The sequence below is a fragment of the Pleurodeles waltl genome, chromosome 10 (assembly GCF_031143425.1).
Source record: "Pleurodeles waltl isolate 20211129_DDA chromosome 10, aPleWal1.hap1.20221129, whole genome shotgun sequence".
In the NCBI taxonomy this organism is placed as follows: domain Eukaryota; kingdom Metazoa; phylum Chordata; class Amphibia; order Caudata; family Salamandridae; genus Pleurodeles; species Pleurodeles waltl.
The window spans coordinates 123,595,714-123,609,408 of NC_090449.1; the positions used below are offsets into that span (position 1 = coordinate 123,595,714).

Below are 13,695 nucleotides of genomic sequence, written 5' to 3' on the forward strand. Positions count from 1 at the left end.
GGTCCTCATACTTAGATTTGCATCCAGGCATGTGTTCCTCTGTCACCTACTTCCCACACCAATATCTGCGTTCTGCACCAGTAATTATATGTTCGGTGGCATATGTAGCTGCAGATACACATGCTGTGCATTATCCTGCCATCTAGTGTTGGGCTCAGAGTGTTACAAGTTGTTTTTCTTCGAAGAAGTCTTCGAGTCACGGGACCGAGTGACTCCTCCCTTTCGGCTCCATTGCGCATGGGCGTCGACTCCATGTTAGATTGTTTTCTTTCCGCCATCGGGTTCAGATGTGTTCCACTTCGCTCCGTATTTCGAATCGGGAAAGTTAGCTAAAGTATAAAAAATTCAACGGTATTGTTATCGCTCGGTACCGGGTTAGTGTAAGTGTATCGGCACCGACATCAAGACCGCTTCGGCGGCCCTTCGGGCTTCCACTCTTCACTGAGGCCTGGTCAGCCCTACCACACCCTTCGTCCCAGATTAATGGACCGGACCCCCTTCCGTTTCTGTCCTAAGTGTCACTCAAAGTATCCTTATACAGACTAGCACCAGGTCTGTAATCTGTGTTTGTCACCCGAACACAGAGAGGATACTTGTGAAGCTTGCCGTGCGTTTCGATCAAAGAAGACCTTGAGAGAACGACGAGTAAGAAGACTGCAAATGGCGTCGTAACCGAAAGAACAGTTCGACGTCGAGGAGGAGGAAAGAATCTCCATACAAGAGACGGAATCGGATGAATCCGACAGTAAACGACCCTCGACGGGGCAACAAACCGTAAGTAAACCTGCCCCGTCCCAAACTCAGGGTCACACTAAGAAACTTAAGGCCATGGGGACACCACCGCCAGCAGGCCATGGCTCAACCCACCGAAAGGAAGGTGACCAAACATCGGCACCGAAAAAGGCCAAGGAGTTGCCGAGGACTTCCGACTCCGGTCGAGAATCCGGCACCGAACGATTTCGACACCAAGTGATCGAATCGACCAAACCCCAAAAAATCTCCTCGGAACCGAAAAAGCCTATAACAGCAGAAACTTCTGTACCGAAAAAAGCGGTCTCGGAGTCGAAAAGAAGCTCTTATACAGAAGAGCAAGGACTTTCCTTGCAACTCAAGGAAAGACATCGATTTGAGCAAGAGTTAGGTATGGAAGAACCTGACCATACACAACAGAGGTTGCATATACAAAAAGAGACTGGCAAGATTCAGACTTTACCTCCACTAAAATCGAAAAGGAAACTTGCATTTCAGGAAACAGAAATGCAGCCAAAGACCAAAGTGGTTAGAGACAAATCACAACCACCAATGGTCTCACCACAACCATCTCCATTACACTCACCACAATTGCCACCAGTGGGAACACCTATAATGCAGTCACCCACACATACTGGGATGACCCAAGATGATGCTGATGCATAGGATTTATATGATCCACCAGTATCGGATAACAGCCCAGAATGTTATCCAGCCAAGCCGTCACCACCAGAAGACAGTACTGCATATAAGCAGGTACTATCCAGGGCAGCTACGTTCCACAACGTAGCGACGCACACAGAGCCAGTGGAGGATGACTTTCTTTTTAACACTCTGTCATCCACCCATGCATCCTATCAAAGTCTGCCAATGCTCCCGGGCATGCTCAAGCACGCGCAACAGGTCTTCCAGGAGCCTGTAAAGGGAAGAGCTATCACGCCTAGAGTGGAAAAAAAATACAAACAACCCCCAACAGATCCAGTGTTCACAACACAGCAGCTCACACCGGACTCAGTGGTTGTAGGGACAGCAAGGAGAAGAGCAAACTCTCAATCGTCAGGAGATGCTCCACCACCTGACAAAGTTGGAAATTCGACGCTGCAGGCAAGCGAGTGGCATCACAAGCAGCCAATCAATGGCGAATTGTGAATTCACAAGCCCAACTTGCACGCTACGACAGGGCACACTGGGACGAGATGCAAGATATTATACAGCACTTGCCCAAGGAACACCAAAAACGTGCCCAGCAAGTAGTTGAAGAGGGACAGGCCATATCTAACAACCAGATAAGGTCCGCACTAGACTCGGCAGATACGGCAGCACAGACTGTCAACACGGCCATAAACATTCACAGGCATGCATGGCTCCGGAGTTCTGGATTCAAGCCAGAGATTGAACAAGCGGTGTTAAATATGCTGTTTAACCAACAACAGTTGTTTGGGCCGGAAGTCGATACTGCCATTGAGAAAATGAAAAAAGACATGGACACGGCCAAAGCCATGGGCGCGCTCTAGTCCCCACAAGTCAGAGGCACCTTTAGGAAACCACAATTCAGAGGGGGGGTTTCGGCAACAAATATCTGAACCTTCCACCTCTCAAACCAGACCCACCTATCAATCACAATACCCAAGGTGGGGGTTTCATGGTTCCTGTAGAGGACAATTCCCAAAAGGAAGGGGAAAATTCCAACCAGCCAAACCAAGCCAGATAAAGCAGTGACTTCAATGTCACAATACCCCAACACATGTCACCAGTGGGGGGAAGGCTACCCACATACTACCAAAACTGGACACATATTAACACAGACACATGGGTCCTATCAATTATCCAACATGGTTATTGCATAGAATTCACAACATTCCCACCAGATGTACCACCAAAAATGCACAGACTGTCTCAACAACACAGGTCCAAGCACTGCTTCAAAAACAAGCAATAGAGCTAGTGCCCAATCACCAAAAAGGAACAGGCGTCTACTATATTTCCGCATTCCAAAAAAAGACAAATCGGATCATTTCCACATGGTAACACTTCAAGACGTAGTTCCCTTACTAAAAAAGGAGGAATACATGACAACATTGGATCTCAAGGATGCGTATTTCCACATACCCATCCATCCTTCTCACAGAAAATACCTAAGGTTTGTAATACAAGGCAAACACTATCAATTCAAAGTGCTACCGTTCGGAATAACAACAGCCCCCAGAGTATTCACGAAATGCCTAGCAGTAGTAGCCGCTCACATAAGGAGACAGCACATGCATGTATTCCCATATTTGGACGACTGGCTAATAAAAGCCAGCACTCAACAACAATGTCAAATTCATACGCAATACGTCATAGAAACTCTACACAAACTAGGGTTCTCTATAAATTACCAAAAATCACATTTGCAACCATCCAAAATACAACAATACTTGGGAGCAACGCTCAGCACACAAAGGGCAATTGCCACTCCAAGTCCACAAAGGGTCCAAACGTTCCAAATTGTAAGATCAAGCATACAACCAAACCAACACTACATGGTAAAGTTTGGAATGAAACTACTAGGCATGATGTCCTCATGCATAGCCATTGTTCCAAATGCAAGATTACACATGCAGCCCTTACAACAGTGCCTAGCAAAACAATGGACACAAGCACAGGGTCAACTTCAAGATCTAGTGTTGATACACCGCCAAACACACTCTTCGCTTCAATGGTGGAACCCTATAAATTTAAACAAAGGGCAGCCATTCCAAGACCCAGTGCCTCAAGCTATTACCACAACAGATGCTTCCATGGTTGGGTGAAGAGCACACCTCAACAATCACAACATACAGGGTCAATGGGACAATCAACAAAAACTACTTCACATAAATCACTTAGAACTGCTAGAGGTATTTCTAGCATTAAAAGTGTTTCAACCACTAATAGCCCACAAACACATTCTTGTCAAAACAGACAATATGACAACAATGTACTATCTCAACAAACAAGGGGGGGGACACTCGTCACAACTGTGTCTCTTAGCACAAAGAATTTGGCATTGGGCAATTCACAACCACATTCTCCTAATAGCACAATACATACCAGGCATTCAGAATCAGTTAGCCAACAATCTCAGTCGAGATCACCAGCAAAGTCACGAATGGGAAATACATCCCCAGATCCTGCAGGATCACTTCCACTGCTGGGGAACACCAAACATAGACCTATTTGCAACAAAAGAAAACGCAAAATGCCAAAACTTCGCGTCCAGGTACCCACACCCTCAGTCCAAGGGCAATGCTCTATGGATCAGCTGGTCAGTGATATTTGCTTACGCTTTTCCCCCTCTCCCACTCATTCCTTATATGGTCAACAAACTGAGTCAAAACAAACTCAAACTAATACTCATAGCACCAACCTGGGCTCGCCAACCGTGGTACACAACACTGTTGGACTTATCAGTAGTACCTCACATCAAACTACCAAACAGACCAGATCTGTTAACACAACACAAACAACAGATCAGACACCCGAATCCAGCATCGCTCAATCTAGCAATCTGGCTCCTGAAGTCTTAGAATTCAGACATTTAAATCTTCCACAAGAGTGTATGGAGGTCATTAAACAAGCGAGAAAAACTACAACAAGACATTGTTACACAAACAAATGTAAAAGATTTGTTTGCTACTGCCACACTAATCAAAATTCAAATTCAACCACTACATGCCTCCACAAAGGACATTGTAAGCTATTTATTACACTTACAAAAGTCTAATCTAGCATTCTCTTCCATCAAAATCCATATCACTGCAATGTCTGCCTATCTGCAGATTACACATACAACATCACTTTTTAGAATCCCAGTCATTAAAGCATTTATGGAAGGACTAAAAAGAATCATACCCCAAAGGACGCCACCAGTACCTTCATGGAGTTTTAATATTGTATTAACACGACTCATGGGCCCACCATTCGAACCCATGCATTCTTGTCAAATCCAATATCTAACTTGGAAAGTAGCCTTTCTAGTAGCTATCACATCACTTAGAAGAGTGAGTGAAATACAAGCATTTACTATTCAAGAACCCTTTATACAAATACATAAACATAAAGTGGTTCTCCGTACAAATCCAAAATTCTTACCAAAATTCATATCACCATTCCATCTAAACCAAACTGTGGAACTCCCAGTCTTCTTTCCACAACCAGACTCAGTAGCTAAAAGGGCCTTGCATACATTAGACATAAAGAGAGCATTAATGTATTACAGTGACAGAACGAAACAATTTCGTAAAATAAAACAATTGTTTGTAGCTTTCCAAAAACCTCATGCAGGCAACCCTATATCCAAACACGGCATTGCCAGATGGATAGTTAAGTGCATTCAAACCTGTTACCTTAAAGCAAAAAGAGAATTACCCATTACACCAAGAGCACATTCCACTAGAAAAAAGGGCGTAACAATGGCTTTTCTGGGAAATATACCAATGACAGAAATTAGTAAGGCAGCCACCTGGCCTACGCCTCATACATTTACTAAGCATTACTGTGTAGATGTGTTAGCAACACAACAAGTCACAGTAGGACAGGCTGTATTAAGAACATTATTTCAGACAACTTCAACTCCTACAGGCTAACCACCGCTTTTGGGGAGATTACTGCTTTGTAGTCTATGAACAGCATATGTATCTGCAGCCACACATGCCACTGAACGGAAAATGTCACTTACCCAGTGTACATCTGTTCGTGGCATGAGACGCTGCAGATTCACATGCGCCCTCCCACCTCCCCGGGAGCCTGTAACCGTTTTTAGTTGCATAAATTGTAAATATGTAAATAAATATGTACATACATTACTACTCCATTGCATGGGCACCTCTAGTAAACTCACAACTCCTACCTCACCCTCTGCGGGGAAAACAATCTAACATGGAGTCGACGCCCATGCGTATTGGAGCCGAAAGGGAGGAGTCACTCTGTCCCGTGACTCGAAAAGACTTCTTTGAAGAAAAACAATTTGTAACACTCCGAGCCCAACACTAGATGGCAGGATAATGCACAGCATGTGAATCTGCAGCGTCTCATGCCACGAACAGATGTACACTGGGTAAGTGACATTTTCCTTATTTATATTTTATTATTTTTCATATCATGGCTCACTTAATATTAAATGTACTTTTATGATATCAAAGTACTTTTCATTTATACTTTTAATTGAATTCATAGTATTACCTGGACTTGTGTGGATTAAGGAACAGGAAATTGGTGGGCAATTAAACATGGGACACCCTCCCAAAGTAGTAATATTTGTAGTTATTAATATATATGTATAGTTTCTTGTCTCCTAGATTGTTTTTACTTAACAGCGTAGTCCATGAATGTAAAAATATAAAAAGGTAACCAAGTGATCCACCGAGGAAAAACTTTAAGTTGAATAATGTATGTCAAAAAGTATTTTTTCCCCAGATTCCACCAGGCCTAAAATACTGAGTATATAGATCCATTTTACAATAAAAAGCAAATGGCACTTAATTCTCTTTTTTTTTTTTTATCCACCTTATCTCTTAAACTTTTATCCCTGTACAAAGTTGCCCTAGCTTACCCAACTGATGTTGGGTGCATATTTATTGTCTGCTGTCTTATTGGGACACCATAGCACCATTTAGGTGGGCACATGGAGCTAGCTATACTAAGGGATTTTGAGGTTGCCAACCTTGCAGTATGCAAAATCACAGGGTTGTGACTTCAGAATTCCTTTTTCTTATGTACTATGACCATTTTGCAATTCAGAAACGTTTTTCTAAATCACAAAATAGGGTTTGCCACGCATATTGAATCTTAATTTGGAAGCGGGTTACTTCCAAATTGTGAGTCAGTATGTATCATGGTTTGCGGCTGCAATTCCAGTTGTAAATCATTGATCAGTTACTGACTTGCAGGTTTGTTTTTTTTCCTAATTCCCAAAGTGGAATTGATCACCTTCGTAAACCGGGCGGCAGTCTTGGGGGTCTAAATACTAGTCCAGGAAATCACTGCCTGCTCCCACTGAAGGTTTCCAAAACTGAAAATGTTTACTTTTTAAGCAGCCCCAGTTCTTTTAAGGAGTTAAGTTTTTCCTTTTGGAATTCTAGCATAAGGATGGTGGTGGTGTGCTGTCTCTAGAAGGCCGCCAACACTATGATTCCAACTAATTACAGAAGATCACAAATTTTGACCTGCCGAATCTTAATTAGGCAAATATTTTTGCAGCCTACTGCCATTCGTTAATGTGTGAACGCACCAACTATTACGTGGATAGGTTTGCAAAATCTGATTCAATTCGCAAAATGTCGATGCACATTTTGGGATCACTTTTTGCAAATCAAATGTTGTCACAACCAGCCCTTAGTTCTTACATTGTTGTCTGTGCTTTATAAATATTTACCTTGTGCCCCATCTGGTCACACGTGTCTGATCTTGCCCCCTCTTTACTGGCCGGTGCTCCTGAAACATAGGGCTTACAAGAAACCTCTGTTTATTCTAGTATTTATATTCCTGCATATTCAACCAATGGTACTTGTTCTGTCGAAATAACTTGTATCCATCTAGAATGTATTATACTAGCTTTGTGATTTTGTGATGTTTAGTCGCCGGCTCTAGCACTAGGTTGGAAGCTGGAAGACTATGCAGGAAGAAAAGCCCTATATCAAAAAATCCAACAACTCTGAGAACTGGACTGGAAGAACTGCAACAGTGCAGTATGAAGCACAACTAAAAGACCACTTACATACATATGACCAGTGGCTGAAACATGTAAAAGAAATATGTCTAGTAGTTGAAACACATGATACTAAGATGTGGTCTAAAAAGTAATCATGATGGATACGTATTGGTCCCATTTGTAAAATGGACCAATTGCCATTATAGTGTGGCGAAAGGGCAATAGCTTCTGAGATTAATATCTATTCCCCATGGGCAACCAACATCTTCAGGAACAATGAACACCCCAACAAGCACTAAGGATACCAATGTAGAACCCCTAAAGACCTCATTGGTAAGAACAAGTCTTGGGGAAAGTCACTGGCGAAGAACAGGATGAGTGTTCTGCAGGTGAGCATGGGCATCCCATGAAGGTGCACAGATGTTTGATGGTAACATGCATGCAGTGCCTGCCCATACTTTGTACAAGTGTGCAGCTATTCTGGTTAGCGGGAGTGTTGGAGGGGACCACGGCAGTGACAAAAAGTGTACAAAGTGACTTCTAAAGGGAAAAAACTATTTTTCAGGACACTTCCTCGACCAGAATCATGGACCTGATAACCCCATGAGCGGGAACCCTTGAAAAACATAATTAAATTGTTGGGTTCAGGATTCAGTTCCAAACCCTGTCAGTAAACCATCAATTTGCTTTTTGTGAAGGAGATGCGGCCCTGACAGGACCTGTTGTTAAGGCACAGATCAAGGCCTTCCTGACGATTAGGAGGGAGAAAGGTGTTTATTACAGGAGATCGTTTGTGGACATCGATCTTTGCACGCCTGTAGAATTTTAGGTATAGTAACTTACTCAAAGATTCCCAGCTCGAGCAAAATAAGAAATTTTTTTGTTTTCTTTCAAGGTGTAAATGCACATCTTGCGCATATCCACTAATGGACAAACTATTCCAAACTCCCATATATCACCCATATCCAGGGGAAACCCACACAGATCCACACAGTGAACCCTCTGCACACGTCTAACTAAGCAATGCGCACGCACATTGCAATTACTACAAACATGTTGAATACACACTGCCAATCACCTGTTTCCATTACGAATCGTAGTGCACGTAGACAGACATTATATTCACACCCTCACCACAGAAACCATTCACAGTCAGGCATAATACACATATAAACACTACAAATATTCTCACCACCTTTCATTTCTTTCAAGTAAACCTCTCACATGCAATCCTGTGCAACTCAAGGATCAAGGAATCCCTAGTTACTGTCTTACACACTTGCAAAAATGCACCTACGTTCGTAACAAAATAGTGAAAAAGTATTGTGCAACACAGTGGTGGCTGGTAACTAAAAGCAGTGGTGGGGCACAAATACAAGACGGAATTGCACCTTGTGAGAAAGCCTCACTACCCACGTATTTCCATTCACCTACTCACCCACTGCCTTTGGTCACCTACCCATTTACTCATCCACATTGTCATCCACTGCCATTCACACAACTCTTATACACAGACACCCACATTTTCTCAGCCACTCTGTCAAGCCCTGCAAACACATTCAAACAAACACACATTGCCTCACCCATCCAGTATCCAGCAGTTTCAGTGATAAAAGGTACACGTTTATTTGAGCTGCAGATTACATGTTTAATATGACATATCACGTCATTAGTCTGCAGAAGAAATAAAACAATAACTAGCCATGATAAATTACTGGAACCATTACTGCCTTTGAGAGACGAAATCACCTACAGAGGCAGTGAAAGAGAGCTGAGAGAACAGATTATTTTCTTATTGTCTGTAAAAAAAAAAAAAAGCTCCAACTTACTTGTGTGCAGGGTTGTCTTTGGCATATTTATGACTTGAGGTCTTCAGGTCACACTCCTGTCTCCCAGTGAGCCCTGGATGGTGTTATTTATTGTATTTATTCCATTTCTCTGCCACAGACTGGGGATTTTCTTTGCCAATGCCACATTCTTTTAATAAAATGTGACCTCTGGTACGTAGACCCTTCTGATCACACCCCACCGTTTGAGTAAATAGGAAAGGGTGGTTTTCAGAAACCCGGGCTGAAAAAAAAATGCTCCAGGCTGTTTACAATCAGGGCTTCTGGTGGAAGAGGAGATAAGCCAGGGATGTCACTGCGTTCTGAGAAAACGTAAGGGCTTTGAGCCCTGTCAGCCCTACTGTGCAACTTTCAGCCACATACTGACGCAGGAGCAGTGGGGCTTTTCAAAGTGCACAACTTTCACTCCGAAAATGTTGTGCAGAAATTTTTTACTTTCATCATGTAATTAAATGTATGCTTCCCTAGAGAGGCCAGAAAAGGCTAGGGGCGCAGCCCCTTAGCCCTTGAACACCAGCCGCCACTGGTGCAACATTTGCATACATGATTGTCTTGATATGAAGACCTGTCCTGCCTTGACTTCATATACACATTTTATCAGATTGTTTTGTAAAGGAGGAGAGCCGTGGGCACAATATTGCTACAAAAACTTAAGCCAAGGAGTTAGTAACTAGTGTGCCTTTCTTCAATACCGGTGGTGTTCTCACACATTGAAAAAGGCAAGTCATGGTGCTTGACAGTCAACCTGGGCTCAGTCTGTCTGTCACTTTGACCACTGTGTCTGACGAACAAGAGAAAGGTGGTCTGTGAACGGCAGAGAGACAACCTTTATTGCCTGCTATTGAGAGTAGGAATCATTAACCACTTCTGTGATTTTTGTTGTTTTGAAAACAGCCAGGCTTTTTGCAGAGAATTACCCAACACCATATGTTGTTCAATATGAAGCCTGTTCTTGATCGCTTGCCTATCCCTGTGGTCCCTCAGGATGTGTCACCCTGTCAGAAGATTACCAATTGAATCAAACTTCTGCAGGAGCAGATGCCTTTTCCCCAACTCCCTCCAACAGATACGTACTCAGACCTTAACTGATTATCTGAACCCTGCATCCGCTAGTCGGAAAGGGGAATGGGACTAGAAAAAGAGAGAGTGCCTCCAGAACCAGTTCCTGCCTGTTTCCTACTTGAAGATAGGAAATTCTGCGTGGGGTTCTGTAAACTAGCACCTTTCTTCTTTTGGGGATTTTTGTAAGGGAAGGCCCTGCAGTGGGGTGATAAGAGCATAAATGAGTACATTCCTACTGTGCATTCAACAGTTCAGTCATTCTCATTCACCCAATGCAATCACTCCTAACCTGAATCTTTTGAGAGACTAGCTTCTCTCTCTAAAGAACAATGTTATCTCAGAATCTTCTTTTCTTCTGAAGTCAGAGGATAAATCCAAGGTTCTCTGAAGAACAGTCCAAAAGTACACAAATGACCAATTTACTGTTGTCTTTAACAGAAATAGAAACCTCCTTCTCCAAGTTCGTATTGCTCTATCACAGTCTCTAAAGCATCAGTCTGAGTTCAGAGGTCTGTCTCTTAAGACTGATGAGTCTGCAAGACATAGAGTTTTTATATATATTTATATATGAATGTAACTATGTATATGAATATATATTGACAAGTCTGGAAATTATACGGAAGGATTCTTTACTGCATTTGCTTGAAGTTCAGTTGAGCCAGAACAAATTCTCCTCAGAAAGCCGATAGCCAGTTGCTGGAAAAAGGAAAAAAATGCAGCTTTTTCAAAAGGGAAAAAAAATCCCTGGTGTGAACACCGTACCAAGAAAAAAGAATTAACTACTCAATACGAAAATAATTCTCAATGAAGGCAAGCGTCACAGGAACACTGCACATTCTCCTCAAGATGACAGTTGAAGTGCATGACTACCTGAGAGGAATAGCTGTAGGAAAGCTACAGCACAAGACTAAATTAGAAACACTTGAGTGCTAACCTCACAAGGAACTGCTGCCACCATCTTGAGTGGCAATTAAACCTGAGGAGGCTAGTTCTAGGAACAGCCTCCGCAAGAGCCACTAGGAGTGAGGACGCCGCTGCAACCAATGTGGGTACAGAGAAAAGGGGAATCGCTTTTGCTGAGGGAAGAACCTTATAACGCTGGCAATAAGTTTCCTGACACACCCTTGGCAAAGAGATGCCTCCTTCTCAGCTAACCGCAAATCTGCATTTACTTCATGCCATACAGGAAGTGCTTCTATGTCTGCATGAGCGCAAAAAGATATGCATGTAGGTCAGAGTATACTGGCAATGATACATTTTCCCTGTTCTTGAGTGCCATTTAGGAATTGGTACTCGCAGTGTTGTGATGTGCATACCATTAGTCCCTGCCATTACTGAAATTTCTGGTCCAGAGACCCACGAAGGCATTTGGCTCAATACTCAACATGAGAATGGGTTTTCCTTCAAAACAAGGACCAGAAAAACTGCTGAAAACCTCGGCAGTGCAGTGTAGTGTGAAGGGCATCTAGCTGTGAAGTTTGCATAAGAAAAAGAAGGTGGATAGATGGGCTAATATCCTTAGTGTGTCAGCAGCAGACATAGTGCATTGTTAGAAAATGCAATTCTGAAAACATGACCAGCAGTGATTGAGAGTGGTGTACAGGAAACCATGCAAGGGACAAAAATTGACATACATCAACAACACAGTTCCCCTCGGAGTAGTATTGAAAATATATGTTTTTCAGGTCGAGGATGGCAGCGCACAAGCGCTGCTTTTCTGACGTGTTGGTATGTATCTGGGCTTTTAACCACGCCCATCACTATCAGTAATTCATGGGCTTCCTCTTCAACAATACTTTATTCTCGTTGGTAAATGCTTAGTTTTGTCCCTCCTTGGGGTGGTTTAGTTACCGCCTTGGACATCGCGCCTGTTACATGGCTAATTGCAGTTTTGCCGGTTTGACTGCAAGCGAACTTCTTTTTTCTTTTGTATGACCCCTTCACGCTCTTGGCGGCTGTGACGCTTTGAATCGGTTCACTTATGTGAAACTACTTTACTTTTACTTTTCAATTTGTGCCAAGAAAAGTCCAGTTAAGAGTTTACAATGCTAACAGCTCTAACTCGGGCAAATGAAAGACCCATTACTTTGCAAATGCTTGTTATATTCTTACATACGTCCTTGGCGAGGATTTCTGCAACTCAAGGACATGAGTCCCAAACGAACATTTCTGCTCAACTTCCGTTTGCGATTAGCCACATTCAGAGTCTCCTGTTTAATGCCCGGGGACACCCCAAACTCATTGAAGATCTGTGCCTATCTTGTATCTCCACGCTTTGGAGCGAAGGAGGATCCCCCCATTTGAGGTCTACATCCGACTGATAATTTACTGTTTGAGTTAGCTCAGAAGAGAAATGTCTCCTTTTTAACATCTTCGTGAAAGACTAAAACAGAAATACTAATATTTTGCCAGTCAGTTAGGATGAGGGAGTGTTACTGCCACAGTTTACTGATACATGCAAACACTGAATAATTGGCTTTGCATCCCCTACTAAAAAATGAATATGTTTTGAATTGTTAGACTTGGGGCACTCAGCACATTTCTCTGGTTGGGGTTTTGGGATTTATTTTTGTCTGTTTTTTTTTTTTATCGAAAATTAGCATTTTCTCATTACCCTGTCACTATGAAAAAGTATTGTAGTAAGCCAAAAAAAGAGTCCGTGGACCAGAATTGTGTGTGTTTGAATGTCCTATTGGCAATATTTTGAAACATTTCTGGCGTAGGACTAGCACAATACCCTGACAGTGAAAGATACTCTGAGTTATGCCATTATGTCAGTGTCTTTTCTTTTGTAGATCCTGAACAAGTGCTTTCAGACGGCACTCAAATGGGTGGTGAGCTCTTCTGAAACAGAAAACTTACCTGACGAGTGGGCATATTGTGAGCATTTTCTCAGAGGTACACAGTGTTACTCATTGCATAATTATGGGCTTGAAATTGGAGTATCGTGTTTTGTTAATTATAAATGTATACCGCAAGGCATTTCCTGGCTGATGGAACAGTTGTTGTTCTACATTTCATATTTGCCCCAAATACTATGGCAGGATTTTTGAAATACGGAACCACCCCACGGTCATTGAGGGGCGTTTTATTACTTTGAAACTTAAAGAGGGGGAGGGCCCGATGCAACTGAGGTCCACATTTACATCTTTCCTCTCATATTTTGTCTTGATAGGTTTGTCTCCAGTGCTGCAGAAGCGTCTGTGTAGCCCTGCCTGGGAAACCCGAGACTCTGCTCTGGAATTTCTGACTCATCTGATCAGACACTTAAAAGGTGTATTTCTGAAAGACCCGAAGTTACTTTTATTCTTGACATATCGCAAACATTTTTTCTATAGTGTATAGGGTAGCTTCGAAAATACTATA

General features: G+C 42.6%; 1 protein-coding gene across 3 annotated transcripts in view; it reads left to right on the top strand.

The window, feature by feature from the left end:
* Nucleotides 1-13,695, top strand: part of BRAT1 (BRCA1 associated ATM activator 1) — a 172,207-nt gene that overhangs the window by 150,897 nt on the left and 7,615 nt on the right. For all 3 annotated transcript variants that reach the window (XM_069209953.1, XM_069209955.1, XM_069209954.1), the window contains 2 exons: nt 13,125-13,227; nt 13,505-13,603. In XM_069209953.1, coding sequence (XP_069066054.1) covers nt 13,125-13,227; nt 13,505-13,603 — 202 coding nt within the window. The remainder of the gene's footprint in view (nt 1-13,124; nt 13,228-13,504; nt 13,604-13,695) is intronic.